This window comes from Syngnathoides biaculeatus, chromosome 20, assembly GCF_019802595.1.
Source record: "Syngnathoides biaculeatus isolate LvHL_M chromosome 20, ASM1980259v1, whole genome shotgun sequence".
In the NCBI taxonomy this organism is placed as follows: Eukaryota; Metazoa; Chordata; class Actinopteri; order Syngnathiformes; family Syngnathidae; genus Syngnathoides; species Syngnathoides biaculeatus.
The window spans coordinates 6,494,475-6,516,763 of record NC_084659.1 but is presented as its reverse complement, the minus strand read 5'-3'; the positions used below and the strand labels follow the sequence as shown (position 1 = coordinate 6,516,763).

Genomic DNA, 22,289 nt, shown 5'->3' with positions numbered 1-22,289 from the left:
TGCAGATTCTGACCTAGCTCTATTTTATACTGTCAGAATCGGGGGGGGGGACCGTTTCTCTGGATCAGAATAAATCTAGGGGCCCGCTCGGATTTCTGATCCACCGTCCTCGATAAAGCAACGGACCTTTCCGACTGGCGATCTTGAGCTCCGCCCCCTTAGCTTACGGTCGCCATGTCCCACAAGCCTCCAAAACGGCGACCGAACAGAACAGGTTTGAAGTCGATTCTCTATCGCGAATTCCGGGTATGTTTTTTTTTTTTTTTTTTACCAAATGCGTCAGACTCGTCCAAGAGAGTTCTACAGAGACGTCTCAGCTATTTCACCTAAGGATACGTGCGCGGAATGAAGAGGGACGCGATGTCACAGTTACGGCGAAACGTAAAAATGTTTGACGCCTCACGAACGTCATATTGAAATCAAACAGTGGAATTAAAGCAGGGTGAGTACTTTTCACTTGGATAGATGACGAGTAATATCATTGTAGTCTTTAGATGTGAGTTAGGTTCAATTTTCCACAAGTGCATTTAAGCAATGGTGATGAACTCAGTCACAGCAGATGACAAAATTGGACCTGGCTCATAATCGAACCCAGTGCTCTGTCTTCAGTGTCTGATGTGCTACAAGTAGGCAAATAGACATTTCTCTTGCATGACGTGGCACATTTACGAATCCCTCACCCGACTCTGCGGCATAAAACATTGCGCACAACATTCGGCAGGTCAGTGACGCACCAAACAAAGTCAAAGTTGTTCCCCAGCACTGATGACAATTCAGTCAAACCCAGTCACTCACTCGCCTTCGAACATACAGCCTGGCGTTTGTCGATATTGTTCACGTTTAGTTGTGCGAGCGCTCTTCCGCAAGGCTTAATCCATCGGAGACACTCGGTCAACGTTGGTTTAGGCTTTGGAAAATGAATCAAGCGGGCCCCTCGTAAGCTAGCAGGATAGCTTTGATCAGAATGGCATCTGAGGACCATTTTCTCCGTAACATTAACATTTCCAAGCGCACGCTACTGACAACCAGTATTGCTTGTGGGACAACATGGCGGCGGGGGCGTGTCAAGCCAGGGGTTAAGACAAGGCGGCTATCTGATTGGCTGCTATTGTGCGAGTGATTGACAGGTCGGAAAAAGTCCACGACCAGTCTTGACCGGGTTCCGCATCTGGCGAAGACTGAAGATGTCTTCCCGTGTTGTCGTCCTGCATGCGCGGGGGCACAACTGACCCCGTCCTTGCCCTTCTCTACCTTGTCGCCCACACCTTCGTCCATCTTGATCGTTTTCCGACCTATAAGATGACAAAATCATCTTTCTCCGCTTCTCTACGTTTTTGGTTATCCCTCCCCACCCGCCGACGGATCTGCCCGCGCCTGACCAAACTTTGTGTTGATGTCGTGGGCAGAAGCGGTCGGATCTTGGCGATACCGACACTCGCTTCCGATCGCCTCCACTGAAAATGTTGCGAGCTTGCAGACTACCACGGGGTCACGAGGTCCGCATCGTTGATTAGCAGGATGAAATAACATCCGGGATGGCAGTGGGAAAGAAGACGGAGCCGAGGGTTGCCAGTCGAGCGCTCGCTCGCCTGCCGGCCAACTCTTCAAGGTTTTTGATCTGGGGGGGGGTTGTTGTTGTCCTGCACCGCTTGACTCTGAGCGTCCTTCCCACCAAATAAAAGCGCTGACTTGGCCGCCACGCCCCGCCGCTCTGTGTGCCTTGGCAGAAGCCGCCACCTCTCGGGAAGTATCGCTCGCTTTCAAGGCACCGCGGCGCGGCGCCTCAGGTTACGGCCGCGAACGCCGTTTAACGCGCGCAGTCCCCTTTGCGAGCGGCTTCGCGCAGCACCGCTGAACTCGACAAATGATATTAACGAGAACGACGACGCTCACAACGTTGACATCTTTATGGGCTGGAGAAAGCGGCGTGCTCAACTTCCCGAGAAGATGCAAAGAATGATTGACTTCCCTCCATCTTTCCTTTCCTCCATTATCACCCTTTTCCCCTTCTTCTTTTGTCCCTTCATCCCTTATTTCCATCCAGCATTCATTTTTCTTTCCGACCATTTTTTCTCACCCATCCTTTACCGTACTGTACTTCATTCAATCCTTCCGTCTTTCCCACATTCCTTCTTCCCTTTCTCAAGCCGGCTTCATCCTCCATTTTTTTCACCTCCATCTCTCCTTCCTTTGTCTCCGCTCTTTCATTTCTGTCCCTCGTGAGTGAGAATTTTTTCACGTTTTTTGAGTGTGCCGCGGCCTGAGGAAGGCCTCGATACGGCCGAAACGTTGCCAAGGGCACACCCGCTGACGTCACCTCCTCCATGTTTTGATTTCGTTTGCACTTGTACTTATTTCTTTTTGAACACAACCGACCGGATAATTACTCCATCTTGAATTCTTCCATTCATCTACACGGGTAACGGGGGAAGTAGCTTCAGAGTTCCCGCTTCTTCCGGCTCTTCCGGAGGGATCCCGAGGCGATCCCGAGCCAGCCGGCGTGTCCTGGGTCGTCCTCGGGGTCTCTTTCCGGTGGGACATGCCCCGAATAAAATTCTCTTTTTTTCTACAACCAAGTACTGGGTTTTTCTTCAAGGGAAGTTCAGTGAGTGCCGACAACAAAGGAGAGATGAGGACGGACCGTGCGCCTCCCCCCCCCCCACGATCCCGCGGGGGGAATTATATTCCGTACTCCGGGAGAAGGAGGGTTCGTTTCCCTTCACCTAACCCTAAACCCCGAACCCTACGTCATAAAACCGCGGCACGGTAACTGGTCCTCGTTTCCAGGTTGCAAAGCGGCAAAGAAAGCTCCGCACACGCTCTCGGTGATGTTAAGTGATTTATTCAGCAGGAATGGTGAACAATTTGTCACTTTTTCATTTGTACTACGGAAGGCAACCGAGCGCCGCGAGTACAACGCGGCATTGTCTTCGTCGTCGTCGTGTTTGAACAATTTGCAGTGACATTGGGGGGGACAATTTCCGGTTCCAAAACGCATTTGGCTTGCTCGCGCGGCGTTTTGGACCAAAAGTACTTGAAACGCTCAAATGACATTTAGTTCATGCAGAGATCTCTTGACTCAAATACATAACATTTAAAATACCCTCGTGTGGAATAAGTGAAACTACGTCACCGCGATGTTCATTCAACACATTTTACCCGAATCAAAATTTGTGGTAAGCTCGGCTATTTTTTTGTTGTTGTGTTGAATAACATTTGTACGCCGTTGTAGTCTCACTTAAAATGCACAACTTCGATAATTTGGAGCGTAGCAGGCTGCCTCGTGGCGTTAGCACGGGAGTCGTTTGACTTCACAGTACATTTTGTGGAGCGCTTTTGTCAATGTTCTGGGGGGGGGGGGGGGGGTTCGGGGCTCTCGAGTGGCGATCGAATAATTTAAAAACAGTAGGAAAAAAAAAAAAGTAGCATTTCCGCTGCGGTCTGCTCTTTTGACGTCGCGCTCGCAGATCTCGCCACAATTCAACAAAAATCAGTTCCACGGGCGGCCAATAGGCTGTGCAAAAGCGAAGCTCCCCCCACCACCCTCCCCCACCCCGAACACCACACCCACCCGACCCCACCCCACCCATCATCCACCTGTCCGTCGTCACAAAGTAGCACCATTATACAGTGGACACTTGTTCTTATAGGAAATAGTAATGCATAGATAATAACATACGTGTTGAGGATTATACGCAGGCGGAGCCAATGTCCATGAAAATGATGAGTTTGTGTGTATGTGCGTGCGTGCGTGCGTGCGTGCGTGTACATGTGTGTCGGACCCGACACAAATCATTCATTCGGCCCACGCGGCCTCGGCCGCCGACTTCCGGGCCCGACCGGACTGTTGACGCGAATCCAATTCGGCGCGCTTGCCTTCTGCTTTTTGCGCTCGGAATCCGCGGGCGACCCATTTCCCACCGGCGCCGTGAAAAAGGAGAACATTTCACGTCGGCTGCTGCGTTGCACACCGTCTGATTTTCGTTCTTTTGTTTTATTTTAAACGGCAACGAGGGAGACGCGAGTGCAATCTGGTCGGGAATGCAGCGGTTCTCAAACTGGGGTGCCCGGACAAAAAAAAAAAAAAACAAAACAAAAGCAATATATAATGTTGTGTCATTTTAAAAAGTGCATAGCTACATATATTGGTTGGTATATCTCGATTCTGACGCGTAATCATAAACAAAAAGGCGCATTATTACATAAAGTGTCCTATTTTTGCAGAAGTTTTTTTTTTTTTTTTGAATAGAATATAGTCCTACTTTTAAGAAAATAAATCCAGATAAAAGGTGTAATATTAATAGAAATAAGTCTTTTTAAAAATTCCGTTGATAAAATACGACATTCTCTCTTTAATACCATAACCTTGTGACTTTACCTTAGAAAATAATACTTTAATCTAAGAAAAAAAAAAAACATCCTTGTTGTTGTTTATTTCCACTCGTTTCACTTTTCAAAATCTTGAAGTGCAATGAAATGTCGCCGTAGGCTGGAAAAACATTTTCCTGACAAAAGGGGGAAAGTTTCTCAAAAGCAGAACTTTTTCTCGCTAATAAATAATGATAAAAAAAAAAAAAAAAATTACGATTCAATGATATTTCTGAAGATCCCACATTTGGGCTATTTCGACCTCCGCGGACTGACCTGGACTTGGCGTACAAGTGTCCGTTTCTTTTCAAACAACAACTTGCCACTGTTGTCGACAATGACCGCTTGACCCAGTTTTGTATCCACTTTGTCCATATACGGCTCAGATCGCCCGCTCTATTCCGATTGGCCACCTCCGCGTAGGACACCCCGTTTGTCGTCGGGAGCGGAGATCTTTGCTAGAGAAATTCCAACAACCAACCATTTCAGACTTATCAGCAACAAAAAAAAAAATCGTTTGGAACTGAGGCATACGTGGACGATTCGAATTCATATTTCACATTTACCGAGGCCCAGTCGAGCCAATACAAACAAGTCGGTTTGGTAATTTATGTGACCTTTAAAAATTGTGACTTTTCCCCCTCCAAATCAGGCAACTTCACCCCCCCGGTATGGAGGGTCCCTGGCCCCTAAAAGTTTGAGAACACCTGCTCTAATGGTCTGTCGTCAAGGTTTGGACCTGAAAATCTGCGTTAAATATCCGACTATGAGCCACCTCGGTCTGTTGGGGGTTTTGTTCAAAGAAAAGAAAACCTCAGCGATGCGTGATGGGTAAAATGGCAGGAAATTTTGAATTGGTTCGAGTCCACTTGTTCGCCGGTGCGCTAGCAGCTAAACTAGCGTCCGTTTGGTTTACAGAGAATTGATCCCGACATGGAACGGTGGCGCAGTGTAGGAAACAATGACAACTTCTGCGGTAGTTTTGCTGCCCGCCATCCTTTCGTGACGTTACCGTCGCGCTTTCGGCGGAGGGGGGGTGGGGGGTGGGGGCGGGAATGTAGGCCCCTCGCCTACATTCGGTAGTTTCGGCCCGCGGTGCTGCCTCGGCTTGAGTTTTTGGGATGCACATCCTGCAGGGGGAGAGACAAAGAGAGAAGCAGACGAAGCGCTTCGTGAAGGACACTGGAAAGGGACAAAAGTAGCCACAAATGGCCGCTTTCAAGTCAAATTGCGGACTTCCTGCGTCTTTTCTGGCATGACTCGGTCTGCTTCCTAATTTTCCTCGTCTTTCAGCGAAAAAGCCTCCTGGCCGTGTGCAAATTTATCTAACAAATTTGTGAAACTAATTTCGGTGACTAAATTTTAAAAAAACATTTCGGAGGGCAAGCATGCCTGGAAATGAAGTCCAAAACGGACACTTGGAAGCCACAAAATAGCTGAAACGGCTCATAATAGACATGTTTACCAAATTTGAGAAAAAAACAAAAAAAAAAAAACGTCCCTCGGGGGCTTAGCGGGCGGGGGAGGGGTCGGGCTTTGACGCGGTTTCCGACGGGCCCAACTCTGAAGACCAAACGCGCGCGACCCGTCCGTCTCTTTGCGGGTCATTTCACGGCGCGCGAAAAGCGGGACCGACGGCGTCGGCGCCTCCCGGGTCCGAACGCGATCGGCCGGCGTGGATCGGGCGGAACGCGAGCGCGTAATCCGCAGCGGCAGGGCGGAGCGGGAGTGCCGCTCGGTCTACCACGAAAACCACTTAGTTCCTTCGCCTGCTAATGCTTTTTCAGTCTCTCTTTTTTTTGGGGGGTGGGGGGGCAGTAAGTGGGAAGAAGAAAAAAAAAAAACAAAACAAAACACGCATCACATTGAACCTCTCGCGCGAGCGTCAAAAGACAAAAAGAGACGTGCGTACCTTAAAGGCAGAGTGACTGTGTCCGGCTGAAGGTCTCTGTGGGAGGAAAAAGGGAGGGAGACGCTCAACAACCGGCAAATCGTGGCAAAGTCGGCATCCCGATGAACATTTGTAAATTTCTTTACGTCCAGGTATGAAAAGTGCTCGTGGTCTTGGTACTCGCGGCATCAAACATCTGCAGTTATGACAAATCACCTTTTTTCCAACCCACCTTCTTATTTTTTGTCTTGTCCGTCTGCGCGGCCACCCGTCGGTCCGAGGCCTTGTCGCCCTTGTGGGCCGCCCCGCCCCCGCCCCCGCCGACCTTGGCGGCCCGCGGCGCGTCCGTGTGGCGCTGGGCGCGCACCGAGCGCGCGGCCTTGCTGGTCTTGGCGGGCGCGCAGTACATCTCCAGCCGCCGCAGCTCGCAGCTCTGGAAGCAGCACTCGTCCACGATGCCCCGCGACCGGCGGGCGTTGGGCCCGTAGCCCGTCGGCTTACCTGCGGGGGCGCCGGCAAAAGTTCAGGATCGCCGACTTTGGTCTCCGTGCGCGAGCGCGACAGCTTGAAACGCGTCATTGACTTACATCAAGACATCTCCAGTGTTCCATATTTGTGTTTAATGGTTCGATGTCACAGCAGGTGTTAAACTAAACGCCCGGGGGCCAGATCTGAATCTGAAAACTCCTGGGTTTTAAGCCCAGCAAATGTACCCGTGTATAATACCTTGGTACCGAGTTGATGTATTTATCAAGCTTATTGAGATACAGCAGAGAGCAAAGTCTGAAGCTGTTTTAGTTCTCGAGATACGCCGCGTCCGAGCGTGCATGTGAGACAGGTGTCAAACTCAAGGCCCGGGGGCCAAATCCGAATGTGAAAACTCCTGGGTTTTAAGCCCAGCAAATGTACCCGTGTATAATACCTTGGTACCGAGTTTCTGCATTTATTCAGCTTATTGAGAACAAAGTCTGGAACCGTTTTAGTTCTGCCTGTGAGGATCTACGTCGCAGGTGTCAAACTTAAGGCCCCGGGGGGCCGGATCCGATTTTATGTGGCCCGCAAAGGCAAATCACGTGTGTCAACTTCCGTGATTTTTGTCCGAATGTGTCGCAGAATTTTAAGTTGTCAAATCATAAACGCATTTTTGTCTGATCAAGCATCAGCAATTGTTGGAAAAACACATGATCGTTTATTTTTGATTCCAAATGTACTTTCACGCACTTTGTGTGTAAATATAATGACGCGATGAAAGATTTTTATGGTTTTCACAGTTTGAGGGAAACTTTTAACTCCAACGTGGCCCGAGTCAAAAACGAGTTCGACGTACTTCTAACGTACTCCGATTGGTCCAGATTTACGTTTAACAAAAATGATGTATTCACTGCTACTGTGCCATGTTTGCATTCTATTTGGATAGAACATGATTATTTACATGGTATTTAACGGTTTGTCCACTTCTCATTGGTTGTATTGACGTCATATTTAGTCCTTTATGTATCATATTCACGTCCCACGTCAGGGTCCGTGCAGCTCTAATTAGCCTTATTTGGTCTGTGAGCCGATAATGCTTGAAGCGCCATATTTCCATGGTCTGCGCACCTTTAATGTACCATATCACGATATTCCCATCATATTTTATCGTTCTGCACGTCATCTTCGACGCTTTCACGGTCACGGGAATTTGCGCACTCTCTTTTTGAAGACTCTCCGTACCGGAATGATCTCCCCGCATTTCGCCGACGCACATCCCCGTTCGAATGAGATTTAGCAGTCCGCGCCGCTCTCGTGTCAAACATTTGCGTGGTGTTTCGCGAGCGTTCCGCGCTTCCCGTTCCCATTCGTGCAGGAAATGGGCTGCGACCGGGCCGATCGCGGCGACGAGGCGAGGATTTACAGTGGCTCGCGTTGCACGCCGCCGCCGGCGAACCTTTATGGACAGCGTTACACCCCCCCCCTTCCCTTTTTATTGGAAGTGCAGTCACCCAAATGTCAAGCCTCTACAGCAAGGCAAAAACCGCAAGGTCTCTGGCTGGGGATCGGGCTGCCCAGAAAGTCCGGGAGGCTAAACTAGCTGGCCCGAGGCCCTTCACGGATGAAACGAGCTACCAAATGGTCCGAGCCCTCCACGGTCAGGAAACGAGGTCAGCAACATTTTTCAGGTATCTGTAACTTTCGAGCCCTTCCTCTCTCAAGACTTGCTACTTTTTGTTAACCTCTACAAAATGTTAAACAAGTGAAATACTGACAGGTATCCTGAAAAAAAAAAAATTCTCCGTCAAGTGTATGCTTGCAGTTTATTATCGTTAGCTAGTTTGGCTTGAATTTTCCGAAGTTCCCAACGTTAGCAAAGTTTGGATAGCACAAAATCCTGATCTGACGCTAGCGATCTTATTTCTTCGCAGTATGAGTACTTTGCAGGTTCAGATCAACCCCCCCCCCCCCCCATTGTGCCAAGTTACATTACATCATACCGTATCACGACTGAAGGGTTCAAATTAGGCTAAAAAAAGAGGTGCGGTGATCACGCGTAGCATCACCCGCTAACATTTTGCACAATATTAGGATGAATGAGTTTTATGATTCGTCGTCTGGGGCGGAAAACAGGAAAGATCAATCAAAAGTAGGGCGGACAATGTGGAACGAAAAAGCTCGATAAAGGTGGAATTTAGCCTGAGGGTGGTGGTATGCGTGGTGAGCAGAGAGGAAATGACTCTTAATTCAATAAAGGAGTTGAGTCAATTCAACTTTCATGGGAATATTTCTTTGCAGAAGTATGGATATGGGTACGTCAACCCATGTAAAAAAAAAAAAAAAAAAAGAGTGGGTACTTCGCCACCTCCGAACCAAATGCTGGTCCAGATGTGTATGGCTTTTGGAACACCCCCCCCCATTCGCAGGGCCCTGATGGGCTTTTCCTCGTTACCAAATGAAATAATCATAATTTAATATGGCATTTACATGGAGGAAATGCCTTTCCCCTCTCACGGCTAATAGCTCTTGGCGCTCCGGCTCGCCAAGCGCTGACAAAGTCCATTAGGTTCTGCCGGCCGTCCGCACACGCCGTTGTTCTGCGGGCTTTCATTCAGAGAAATGCGAGCAACGGTTCTAATGGACGTGTGAACCAGCCGGATCTAAAAATATGGCGCGCGCGGCTGCATTATTTAGGCAACGTGCATATTCACTCGCGGGGGGGGGGGGGGGGATTCCGCAGAACTGACGCAACGGCTTGGAGCGGGGGGGGTCCGCAAACTTTTTGGGCCCCCGGAGTCTTTTCCGGGGAACTCTCACGACGCCGGTTAGACGCTATAAAAACAAAGCAATAGTTGAAAACAGCAGCACTAATAATGAATACTTTGGAAATGCTTTTTGGGACCTTAAAAAGGCTCGGGCCCGTGAGCCTCAGTTTGAGAAACCTCGCTTCGTCGGCGGTACGTGACGCCACCTGACGCGTGTAAATTCCCGACGAGGCAGAACAAGTGTCCGGTGCCAGAGATCCGTCCAGACCTCATTACTTGGAGCGCTCTCCAAACATAAAGCATCGCAAATTAACATCCGCTCTTATACCCCAAAATAGCCGACAGACCCGCCGGCCGAGCAGCTGGACGGTGGGGGGGGGGGGGGGGGGGCGATGAATAAATCAGCTGGCATCAGTTGTAAGAAGATGTCAGATAATCAGCGCGGGCAGGTTGAAAAAAACCGAGCACATGATAATAATCAGGTCTTAAAGCTTTATACGCTTAACGTCTGTAATCCCGTGCAAACAAAAAGAGCCCCCCCAACCCCCTCCCTCCACGCTGGTAACAAACCAGCTTTTCCACGGCGGAGGCTATCAGTCGAGGCCGAAGGCCACCCGACGACGACGCGCTGTTGTTTTTTCCAGCGCGGCGTCGACGTCTCCAGATCCGGACTGACGCTTTTTTCCCCCTGCGAGAAGCGCCTTCTCCTGACATTTTCCTACGAGTGATTTACTCTCGCAGTCCGTCAGTCAGCGGGGCCTCGCCACCTCCGAGCAAACGGCAGCAGCTGAGGCTTTTCTTCTGGGCCAACGTCTGAGCCTTCCTCTGAGGAACGGCTCTGGAGGGAAGGATCACGGGCTTGGATCCCCCTTCCACCGTCATTCCAGAAGGGCACGTCGAGCTTCTTGACTTTTATGGTCTGGTCACGGTGTTCCTGAAAACCAAAAGCTTTTCGGGAGCTGGCCGGCGTCGAGGACCCTTTACGGCCGAGCGGGAGCGCGAGGGGCTGCTAGTCTTGGACCGGCCGCCGCGTGCGTTTCATGCGTCAGATCCCGTCATCTTTTGGACATCTATTCCTCTGTGTGAAAAATTTAAGACGCCCCGGTTGACTTAGAAAACGTGAGCTCGCGCTAAGGCCGGCTTCGACCAATACATCAAAGATGGCAGTTCTACAAGAAGCGCACACTCGATCACGTCCGCCCGGCTTCCGATTTGGAGCCCTTCGAACTGCGTTCGTGCAAATGCACCAACATTTTCCAATGTCGTGGATTTTTGTTGAATTTTGTAATTTCTAACAACTTCGTCTGTCACTGCGCTTTCGCCTCAAAGAACCGAGATCCCTCCTTGGCTTTTCCCACCGTCCTCAGTTCCACCACTCCAACTTGGATCTTTTAAACTAATGACCAGAACTGAGGTGAGGTAAAAAGCCCAGGCAGTCAGAAAAATCCAAAAAGGTTTTCTAACAAAATCTCAAAATGACAGATTTTGTGGACACGGCGATAGGTGAAAAGATGGCAAAATGCAACCAGGCCAGAGGGTTAATGGTTTTTTGAAATCCGCCCGTCTTTGCACAGAAACTCCGCGTGTGACGGCATCAAACTAATGAGGTCCCGCCGATATTTTCATCCTCGGTGGACCCCCCGTTGGCGCTTTTCACGAGGGGTTTAGCTCAGGTCTTTGAGATGCCGAGGACACGGGCGGTCTTTCTTTGGACTCTGCCGTGCATTCAGGTTTGCCGCAGGGCGGGATGGGGAGGCTGATCGCCCCGTAATCCCCCATAATCCCCTGCTGCCGAAGGCCAAGGCCTCGCCGTTTGCGTGCGTGCATGTGACGTGCTGTTTACACGTTCTCCGTCAGTAGCTTCCCCGACTCAAATCGAGCGAAGGCGACGGCCGCTCTGACCAATTTCCAGTCTGGCTTCCACCTGTGTGGACAGCTTCTCCGCAAAGAAAATGCCTGCGCCGAAACAAGCAGGTAAAACGGCTAAAACGGAGGGATTTTCTCCAGCTGGTCATTATTTTTTCTTTGGTTCGTTAGGAGCAAACCAAGAGAGAGATAACGGTTCTCACGCTCACGCGAGAGCAAATGTTTCATCTTAAACACAAAGTGGGCCGGCAGCACAGGAGACGGTTCAAGCCAGAAAACGCTCCCATAACAGGCTCGGATTCACCGGCGTCCCGGTCCAGCGGCAGAAGCTCTGCAAAGACCGACTTGGGATTTCTAGGTCAGCGCAATAATTGGAAAAAGTGACTACTGATGTGGATACTTGGGCTACTGCAGTTTTGTTTCCACCCAGCTAAGTATTTAGTAATCCTGTCAGGCTAGCAAATGCGGAGTTCCGAAGAGTAAGTGACAAGCGTAAGGTGGATTGACGGCGTCCGCGACGCCGGCGGTGGTTGCGACTGCGCGCGCAATGTCAGCAGGCCAACACAAGCAGACTGGATGGGAACACTTCCGTGGCGACGGGGGAGGGGGGGTCCTGAACTGGACTTGGACGGCGCCCAAATGGATTCTCCAGACTGTCGAGGCGGTCGGTGAGGAGCTGCGACCCGATGTTTCCCAACGTTGACGAAAGACACGGGGAAAAATGCGGCGGTGATGCACGGCGGCCGCGCCGCACTCCGACATGAGGCAACGCAGGAAAGACAAACACGGGTTGCGCACCACAAAACGGTCTGTTCTTGTTTAAGGAGTGTATCCTGCGAGATCGCTCAACGGCTTGGCCGCCGTTCAAGGCTTCCACATGAATATGACACTTTGTGCTCGCCTTCGGGGAGAAGCAGTAGTAGTAAAACTCTCGCTATCGGTAGCCAGCGTTTCAACGAGTTCGCACTTCATCTCGGCCGTCGCTCGTCACGCTTCGGCGACATTCTGACGTAACGACTGCTTGCACAGCTGCCGGCTCGCGAACCATCCGTAGCCTTTCTATACCGCCGAGTCCTTGCGGGGCCTTCCCTGCCAGAGGTACTGCACGCCCTGGACCCATCACCTGTCAGTCACACGGCCGAGTACAGCGCTACGTTGACTTACAAGTGCTCCAACAAACTGCCGGTCGGTGGATTTGAACCCGTCCGTCGTGAAGGAGAGCGGCTCGGAATCCGACTGCCGTCGTCTGCGTGAAAGGCACGAGAGTGGTCGGCTGCGCTAATTAACGAGGGGCGATGCCCTCGCGCGTGAGGGCAAGGCGAGCCGGAGTCACCGAGGAATTCTTGAACAGTCAAAGCCGCAAATCCAAAACGAGAGGACTTGCAAGGAACCAGTCCAGCTCAGGAGGCCACGCCCCCTTTAAGGCGCCCATCCATGGTACGAACACTACAGTACGTAATTACACGTTGTAAGGTTTATTTTTCGTTAACACGGTGCCATTTTCCCCCTTCTTTCTAATCCTAACCCTGGAAGCACATTTCAAGGGCTGGAACAGATGAAGAACACGTCAATTCTTTCAAAACGGGGAATTCTTTTCAGATGAGTAAATTGCATTACGAGCTCGATCACGGAACGACTTCAACTTGAAGTCCAGGTAGGAAGGGAAACATACCGACGCTCTTAGCGGCTCTGATGGACAAGAACACGGTCCGTTGGACGAGACGAGCAGCGCCCCAGCAGGAATCCAAAAGTAAAAAGAAAAACCCGAGCGTTACTGGCAGAAAGCTGGCACTGTCACCACCACTTCAGCGCTGGCGGCAATGCCAGCAAACTCTTGGACGGGCACAGCTCGCTGCCGTTCAGAAGCTTGGTGCTCCTCCAGCAGCAGTCTCTGCGGCCAGATCCAAAGTGCCTGGCAGCTGTGCGGCGGGAAGGATGGAAGGCGCCAAGCGAGGAGCAAGGTGCACGCTGACGCCGTCCGGGTGCTGGTTTTAGACCACTGCGCGGTTCCCGCTTACGATGTTTAGGTTGTCAACTTACAGACTGTCTGGAAGTCTGTTGGGTGTGCTTCAATCACTCCTTCGGGTGGCAGAAGCGCAGTCGTTGAGGTTTGCTACGCGAGTGAAAAACTCAAAGGCTTTCCGACGACCAGGAAGGACGCAGATTGGAACCAGTCGCTGAAGAGATGCCAGTACCTCTGGGGTTCTCTTACAACGAGTCACCCGACTCGTTCGTATCAGTCAACTGGAATCCGACCCGTTCAGTGCCAATCAAGTCTGGCCCACCTCGTCTGGGAAATTCAGATTTGGAAACAAGCAACAGTTTCCTGCAGGTCACGGCGTTGCATTGCTTTGGATGAGATTAGCGCTGACCTTTTGGGAGTTGTCACGACACGACATTTGGCGGCTCAAGAAAGGTCGGCAACGTGGCGATACGTAAGAGACGCCGGTACCGCTACCTTGAAGCAAGTCACCCAAACAATCGACCTGGAGATGGAGCAAAGCCAAACGCTGACCACACTTGTGAGGCCCAATTTTCGGTCGGCCAACCGGCCAAAGATTGCGGGGCAAAAGCCGGGGTTCCGGCAGCCTTCCCCCGTCAGCTGTCCCGTCACGCAGCGGAACATTTGTTCAGCCAGCGTCCAAAGCGCACACGCAAGAGTGTCGTGTCAGCTAAATCCAAACTCTACGCATGCACAGACGTCCGTTGGACTCCTCTGAGGAGCGGGTGACGTGCAAAAACAGGGGGAAGGGGGCCGCCGCCTTCCTCCCAAAAGCCTGCAAGCACGCATTAGCGGTCTGAGGCGGCGAGGCGTGCGGTCTTGATGAAGTGAGCGGGCGGCTGCATGAGAGGAGCCCGCTGACAAGTCAATCAAGCGCAGATGGCGGCGAGTCAGGAGCGAGCGCCGTGCGCAGACAAGTGCACTTGCCGGCGGCGTCCAACCTCCGCAAGAAGACGCGGGGCCGGCGGGGAATTGAACCGCCACCTCGGCCGGTAAAAGTCGTCACGCTCTGTGTTCCAGCAAAATAAAAATCCATCCGTCCGTCCGTTTTCTTCACCGCTCATCCTCAGGAGGGTCGCGGGGAGTGCTGGAGCCTATCCCAGCTGTCAACGGGCAGCTTCCAGGTTACACCCTCAACTGGTTGCCGGCCAATCGCAGGGCACATCGCGACAGTCACACCGACGGGGCAATTTAGAGTGTCCGATTCACCTTGCATGTTTTTGGGATGTGGGAGGAAAGCGGAGTGGCCACCCGGAGGAAACTCCACACGGGCGGGGCCGGGATTGAACCCGGGACTTCAGAACTGTGAAACAGACGCTTTTCCAGCTGACCCGTCGTGCCGCCGTGTATAAAAAAAAAAAAAAATCGTAAGAATAATTCAAGTACAAGTGCCGGTTTTGTTTCCCCAGTAGTAGTTTTCATGAGGTCACGAGAGGCGGCTCCACCAAACCTAAATTAGCTAATAACTGCAAAAAATGCATCTTGTACCAGTTTCTCCAGTTTAGACAGAATTATTGGACCCCAGTATTTTTTGTTTTGTTTGTTTAGCTCGTAAAATAATTGTGCTTTTGGGCAATGTTACTTTGGTAGCGTGTGTAATTTCATATTTAGCAAAAACCATTCAAATAGTGCAGAGGCAAGCAAGAAAAGAAAAAAATGGTTCCAGTTGGGCCTTACTCATTTCAGAAATACCGCTGCCCACACAAAATTCCAAAAGAGCAAGCCTGAAATCCAAGATGTCGGCTAGCAAATTTGTTTGAAAACTCAAAATTCAAGCCCAGGAAATGTACTCATGTATAATATCTTGGTACCAACTTTATGAATTTATGAAGCAGATCCGAGGCTACGGTCCTCAGTCGGAAAAGGGTGGCGTGCCCTCTCCGGGTCGGGGATGAGTATCTTGGGGTCTTGTTCACGAGTGAGGGAAGAACGGAGCGGGAGATTGACAGATGGATCGCCGCATTTGGACTTTGTATCGGTCCCTTGCGGTAATGAGGGAGCTAAGTCCAAAGACGAAGCTCTCAACTTACCGGTCCATCTGCGTTCCTGCCCTCACTTATAGGCATGAGCCGTGGGTAGTGACCGAAAGAACAAGACCCCGGAAACAAGCGGCCGAAATGACTTTCCTCCGCAGGGTGTCCGGGCTCTCCCTTAGCGATAGGGTGAGAAGCTCGGTCAGTGTGGAGCCCCTGCTCCTCCGCATCGAGAGGAGCCAGCTGACGCGGCTGGGGCATCTGATTCGGACGCCTCCCTGGTAAGGTGTTCCGGGCGTGTCCCACCGGAGAGGGACCCAGGACACGCCGGAGAGACGAAGGAACGCCTTGTAGAAAATGTAGCGAGGGATCAGAAAACAAAATCTGCTAGTGAAGTACAAGTACCTGACAAAAGCTACTTGAGAACAACGTCTGTGCACCGCACAGCAAGACCATCGGAAAGCAAAACGAGAGCGTTCTTCTCTCGTCATCTCGTCCTTCATAATTCAAGACGAACCGACCAATCCGTGGCAAAGGAAGACAAGAACGAATGCGCTTGAGATGCTGCCGATTCCCCGGATGGGAATCAAAAAGTCTTTCTGGAATTGGCAGCTGCCAAACGTTGTGTGGAAAAATCTCTCACAGCTTTGGGACGGGACCAAAGCCTCGCTAACGGACGCGGGTCCATCCTTTCAAAGCCAGTCGAGCATGTTTTTATTTGATTTTATTTATTGGGTGGACACATTGCGGGTTGAGAAACACGTCGTGTTTCACCGTAGGGGAAGGACGCAGCCGTAATGGAACGAGCCGAGATTGAACTCCTGCTTTTCGTCGGGTACTTTTCCCCTTCTCGGGTGGAAAACGTGCAGTTTCTACCCCACCGACTCCACTTAAAGACTTTCCCTGATGGCCAAAGCCGCCACTTGACACCCGCCATCGCCGTTCGATGCTTGCTTTAAGCTTTACTTGCGGTTTCGGGCGCTGTTGCTTTGCAACCAGAAGGTTCCAGAGTGGTGCGCGCGCCATTCGCACGTCTCTCTGGCTTCCGTTTGCTGGATTAGCATTCAAGCTGCTAGCTAAAACTAGCTTGGGTTTCACAAAAGGAACACTTGAAACGATGAAAAAAAAAAAAAAGAAAACGTCATTATGGATTTTGGGGGATGCCCGAGTCTTTAGCACGCAGTCGCTCTGGCTTCACGCATGCAGAGAATATGATGCGAGGCCGGTTTGTGTGTGTTAAACACGTTCGCCGCAACTTCCTGTTATCCCCTGGACACACATTCAAGAGCTGATAACATGTCAGAAAGCAGCAACTTGATGGTCGTACTGGTACCTTGCATTCAAAGAGTTCTCGAACTTTATGAGTTCAGGGAGAATTCTTCGATTTCAAGCTAAATATGAGCTAAAAATGCCATTGAGAGAAATTCAAAAAAATGGATCTACTGTTGCCAGCTAATGACCATCTTCTACTGGCAATTAAGATGTATTTAAAACCACTGCGTCTGAGTAAAACCAACCAATCAGAGACAGAAGGTGTGCCAATCATTCCCGTGCACCCTCACAGCCCCTGATTGCGTTGGGCTTCAGGAGCTTTGCTAAAACTTGTGTCCACCTCCAGTTAGCAACAAAAGAAATTGGACAGAGCTCTTTTTGTTTTTTTGTCACCTCCACATTCCCAAAAATGAAAGTCCAAAGTGAGGAATTAATTTTCAGTTCGCAGTGTTTTACGTACGACAAGATAGGAACACGTCCAAGATGCCGATTGCAAAAGCTGCAGTCGGTGAGATATATGCCAAGGTCACCTTGGCTCACCTATATCAGATTTACGTGACAACATGTCATGTATGGCATTTATCGTCACAGAACTTTCAGAATGTTTGCTTGACTCGTGTGTAAAGGTAGATTGACGGTGTAAATAGCGCCGGACACGGAAGGACAGCGTGAAATGGAGCAAAACTTCTTCCGGGGAGGACGCGGACGATCCCCGGACATCGACGCGGCTCCTTTTTTATTGATGAGCTCGGTCGGCCCGCGCATCATCAATTAAAAATAAGAGCGGCGCGGCGCGGGTGCACTTACTGAAATAAAAGCCCCTCTCTCCGCACACAAACTGCAGCGTGTCGACCAGCTCCGCCCCGCACAGCGTCTCCGGACGCGCCCCCGAAGCCGCCGGAGTCAGGCTGAGGACGCACAGCAGTAGCGAGAGGGTGTGGCTACGGGACATCCAGCACATCGCACTCTGCCGGGGGAAGCACACGCCAAAAAAAAAAAAAAAAAAAAAAAACATGCACGGTGAGAAGCCGGCAAGAGCGTCGCGAGCGAGACGGCACGCACCGCCGCCGTCCGCCTCCCTTGCACGCAAACGCACTTTTCCCTTTCCTCCTGCCGTGCGTATCCGGAAAAAAAAAAAAAAAAAAAAGCCTCTCTTCAAAAAAAAAAAAAAAAAAAATTGACACTCGAAATAAAGTCAAACATTTGGAAAAAGAGAATATGTAAAAAAAAAAAAAAAAGGGAATCACGTGCTAGAAAAGTTTCATTCATAAAACAAAAAATAGTGCTCAATAATCTGAAAAAGTCAAATCAAGTTATGCTATTTGTGCAAAAAAAAAACAAAAAACAGGTACACACAAATACAACAACAACAAAAAAAAACAACGTACAGATTGACATGCAAGGTGCACAAGATAATTACATGTGATGAAAATAATATGCAAAGTGTGCAGGTACGAGTTACCTTGAGGACGTCGCATAAATGCCACCGGAGGGAGGAAAGAGCGCAGGACATCCCCGAGCAGGATCTCCGCAAAAAAAAAAAAAAAAAAAAAGCCGGCGACCAGTCAACTTGTTTCAAGTCATGAAAAAAAACTGAGAAACGAAGGGAAAACAGCAGAGAGGGGGGAAAAAGGAGACCAAGGAGAAGAAGAGAAGCGCGAACGGGGCAGAAAAAGCGAAGGAGGAGATGCGCGCGCCGGGGGCCGATGTCACATCTCAACATTCCCGCTTTTGTTCCATTGCGCGCGCTCCTTTCGGAGAGAAGTCAGATTTAGCCAACAGGAGACGGATTTAGCCAGAAAATCCCTCACATTTCACTAACATTGCACACACACACACACACGGGGCGCACGGCGAAGGAGAACATGTGCGGCAGCGGCGGCGGCGGCGGCGGCGGCGGCGGCGGCGGCGGCAGGAAACAGCTGGGCCAGCCTTCAGCCGCGATCGCGCTCCTCCGAAGTTATTCATTAACGAGTTTTGGGCACGCGTTCAAATCACGTCATTCGGGTTTTTTTTTTCTCTCTTTTTCTCTCTCTCCCTCTCTCTCCCACCCTCTCTTTCTTTTTTTTTTTTTTTTTTTTTTTTGCAGCTTCTCAGAAGGGGCTCGAGTTGCCGTGCAAGACTTTCTTTGTAGCGGCGGGGCGAGCTTGACGACTCGAAACCTCCACCAGGTGAAGGCCGCAACCGTCGCTGGTCCCGATCCAAACGCTCGTCAATGGAGCGCATGACGGCTGATGTCGGGGGTCCAGTTTCACCTTGCCACTTGACACATGTTGGGGGCCGCACGCCGAGCACGGCGGGGCAACCGCGTGGGCCAATCACAAAGCGGGACGGCCGAGCGTGCTTCCCGTCATGCGTCGGCCACGGGGGGGAGGGGGGAGGGGAAAGTGGGTCAAAGCGCCTGCGCCGGAGCGCGATGACGACGACGACGATAACGCCGCAAAGCTGCTACGGGATCAGAGGATGACCCCGTTGGCGTGGCAACCTCGCCGGACTTTTTGGGACCGTGCACACGATTCGGTGTCGTCTCGTCTTGTCATCCATTCTGTTGCGAGAGCCGGCGTTAAGCATCTGTTCTTCAGCGGGTCTCGCCCAGCTCGTCTGTGAAATTCAGGCTTTCGCGCGAGTGTAATGGGGAACAGGCGCCAGCAGATGGCGGCGTCCCATTTCAGACGAAGATGAAGATTAGGGGTCAAATTTTGCCTCTTCGCATCAAGAATGAGAGGCAGAGAAACAAGAAACCAAGTTGAGGCTCTCCCCTACATTCAAACTTTTATTGTTTCAAATGTGACAAACGAAAAAAATCTACACATTTACGTCAAAGTCACTTCTGTTTACTTTTTTGTTTTCGCAAAAAACAAAACATTTTTCATTGGTTTTTGGGCAAAGAAAACAACTTTTAGCCAAAATAACCCATCTTAGACTCCTGATAATTAAAGATCGGCAAATATTGGAAACAAACTTTGCTTTTCTTTGTTTTGGTACGCTTGGTCAAAATGTTCAACAATGGCGACTGATATCGGATACGAGCGGCCGAAATGAGTTTCCTCCGCAGGGTGTCCGGGCTCTCCCCTAGAGATAAGGGTGAGAAGCTCGGTCGTCAGGGAGGGGCTCAGCGCCGAGCCCCTGCTACTCCGCGTCGAGAGGAGCCAGATGAGGCGGCTGGGGCATCTGGTCCATTCCACCTCCCTGGTGAGGTGTTCCACCGGAAAGAAAGACCGAGGACGACCCAGGACACCCCGGAGAGACGAAGTCTCTCGGCTGGCTCGGGAATGCCTCGGGATCCCTCCGGAAGAGCTGCAAGTCTGGCTATCCCTGCCGAAGCTACCTTCCCCGCGACCCGACGCGGAAAAGCGGCAGATGATGGATGGATGGACGGTTGGAGATGCAGCAGAGAGCAAAGTCTGGAGCCGATTTCGTTCTCAAGCTACGGCACGTACGACCCCGCCTGTGAGAATCGACGTCACAGGTGTCAAACTCGAGCCCGGGGTCCAGATCCGGCCCGCCACATGATTTTATGTCTCATCTTCTTGTAAAAATCTGGACCAAAATTTCAAATGATCAGATATCATAAATGATAAAGTTGACATATTACAAGCATTTTTGTCCCCGAACACGAATAGTTGAAAAACACATTACCCCTGATTTCTGATTCCAAAACTAGTTCATAAATGGACGACGTGTATATGATGAGAAGATTCAATATTTGTATTGTTTCACGGTCATAACGGCCCTCGGAGGCAAAGCGGAAGTACTCAGGTTGCCGCAGTGACCCATTTTTCTTCTCTTTGCGTTACGTAGATTTGTTTGCCGCAAAGTGCCAGTTATGCCGCCGAACTATACGTCGGTCCGCACAGGCGGGGGTCACGCGAGGAGACTTGATTAGGACGGCCATTAATCCGCCGCTCTTCAGATTAAATGTGACGCTTCTGACATTCAAGACTCATCCCGAAAAAAAAAAAAAAAAATTCACACAGAATTATTTCATTCAATGCACATTTTGTGTGTGCGCGTGTGTGTGTGGGTGGGGGGGGGGGTAATGACCCAGCGAGGTTTCTCCACACGCTGACATGAAAATTTCAAAGATTTGATGCAAACGTTCACACGGAAGAAGGGAAGAAAAAACAACAACCTTGTTGTATCGTTTCCGCGGTAACCCTGCGTCGGTCACCGTGGTTTCCGGCATGCCGGATGACAATCAAAACCAGTTTTTCAGCGCACTTGTCGGACATACTATGTCATGTCCTATTCTGACATTTGGAAGAAAGGAGGAGGGGGGGGGGGGGTCACGGAACGTCTCGCTCCCACGATTACGCCGCATGTGCATAAAGGCCCCGTCTTGTCAAATATTCTTGCGACGGTGGCCATAAATGGAAGACAAACATTGATGCAAACGTCCTTCTAATGGCTTCCTTTGAACGCCAAGTCAAACACCAGCGGACGGAGGAGCCGCAAATCACAAAGCAGCACGACGCCGGACGACAAAGTCTGGAGACGGACATTTTTTGGGGGGGGGCAAATATTCTCGAGCCTTTATGTGAAAGAAACAATCGAACTCAAGCTATATTGTCCCATTTCGGACAGACAAAAACGTGCCTCTAGTTATTCGGATGAAGTTTTAGGGCCGTAAACGTATTTTATGAAAATCAAAGGCGACCGTTGCATGTGCTCAAGTCTTGGATGACCTTATTTTTGTTTGCCGTTTGAATCCATTTTTGGTCAACTTGAATGCAAATATTATTTTAGGGGTGGAGCCGTAATTGAATCGATATCAGACCCAAAAGGTCAACAGTGCCCCCCCCCCGCCCCCCCACTTTCCATGCACTCGTTTCCTTTCTGAATATGACAATGAGAGCCGGCGGGCGTCTTGACGTGCGACCATTTTGACAGCCTTTTACGGCCTTTAAGGAAACGTCCGCGTGTGTTGCGATACCTCACTGAAGGGTTTGCGGGCCGCCATCAATCCGGGTCGGACCGCGAGGGCCTCGGCGAGGTCTTTCCGGCTTCCGGAGGCGACGCGTCGGAAGGCGGGGATTCGAAAGCGTCACAGCAGAGGGGACCTGGGGGAACAAGAACATCGGACATGAGGACCAAAAGGGCCGACGAGAAGAGCGGTGGGGGGGGGGGGGGGTGGTGGCTCTGGTACCGTGCGAGTGCTCCAGCAGGGGGCGACGCCGCCGCAGCGGGCCTGGCCCGCCCGGTGCAGATTTCTGCTGCTGTGCTGACGCCTGCTGGTCAAAACCGGTCAAGACAGGAAAGCGAGTTGGTGCTCGTCGTACAGACGACGTTTCTTGGCGAGAAAAAGCACAACTCGGTGACACGCTTCCTAAATAAACCCAACTTATGGGGTTACGGTGACATTTGAACTTTCTCCTTGACATTTACATTCCTTTCAATGGCTTACACATATTCTACTGTCACTCAAACGTAGAACTGAACAGAAACACGCTTCAAAGACATTCCGTCCTCCAAAATGTATGTATTTGTTCAACATTTCCATACTTTTTGAACAAATTTCTTAACCCACAAGGACAAACGTTGAATTAAAATTCAAATTGCCCAAGAATGACTTTGTCAGACTTCTGAACACATCAACTATCCAAGGTTGGGTCAGGGGGCGGAGGGGCTCGTCGCCCGGATTTCCCCTCTCCTCAGGACACTTCCTTCAGCCCCCCCCCCCC

The 22,289-nt window shown here is 50.7% G+C and overlaps 1 protein-coding gene across 3 annotated transcripts; it reads right to left on the bottom strand.

Moving 5' to 3' along the window:
* Positions 1–3,568: 3,568 nt before the first annotated feature.
* Positions 3,569–22,284, bottom strand: igf1 (insulin-like growth factor 1). 3 transcript variants are annotated; one of them, XM_061807064.1, is made up of 6 exons: positions 21,755–22,284; positions 21,542–21,668; positions 17,416–17,575; positions 6,492–6,760; positions 6,281–6,316; positions 3,569–5,498 (listed from the first exon to the last, which is right to left on the bottom strand). In XM_061807064.1, the coding sequence occupies exons 2-6, from the start codon at positions 21,566–21,568 to the stop codon at positions 5,439–5,441; spliced, it is 552 nt and encodes a 183-aa protein (XP_061663048.1). In that variant the 5' UTR covers positions 21,569–21,668; positions 21,755–22,284; the 3' UTR covers positions 3,569–5,438. The 3 variants fall into 3 exon arrangements, with proteins under 3 accessions (XP_061663048.1, XP_061663046.1, XP_061663047.1); XM_061807062.1 differs by lacking the exons at positions 21,542–21,668; positions 21,755–22,284 and adding exons at positions 18,071–18,134; positions 18,420–18,645; XM_061807063.1 differs by lacking the exons at positions 21,542–21,668; positions 21,755–22,284 and having other exon boundaries at positions 17,416–17,736.
* Between the last annotated feature and the right edge of the window lie 5 nt (positions 22,285–22,289).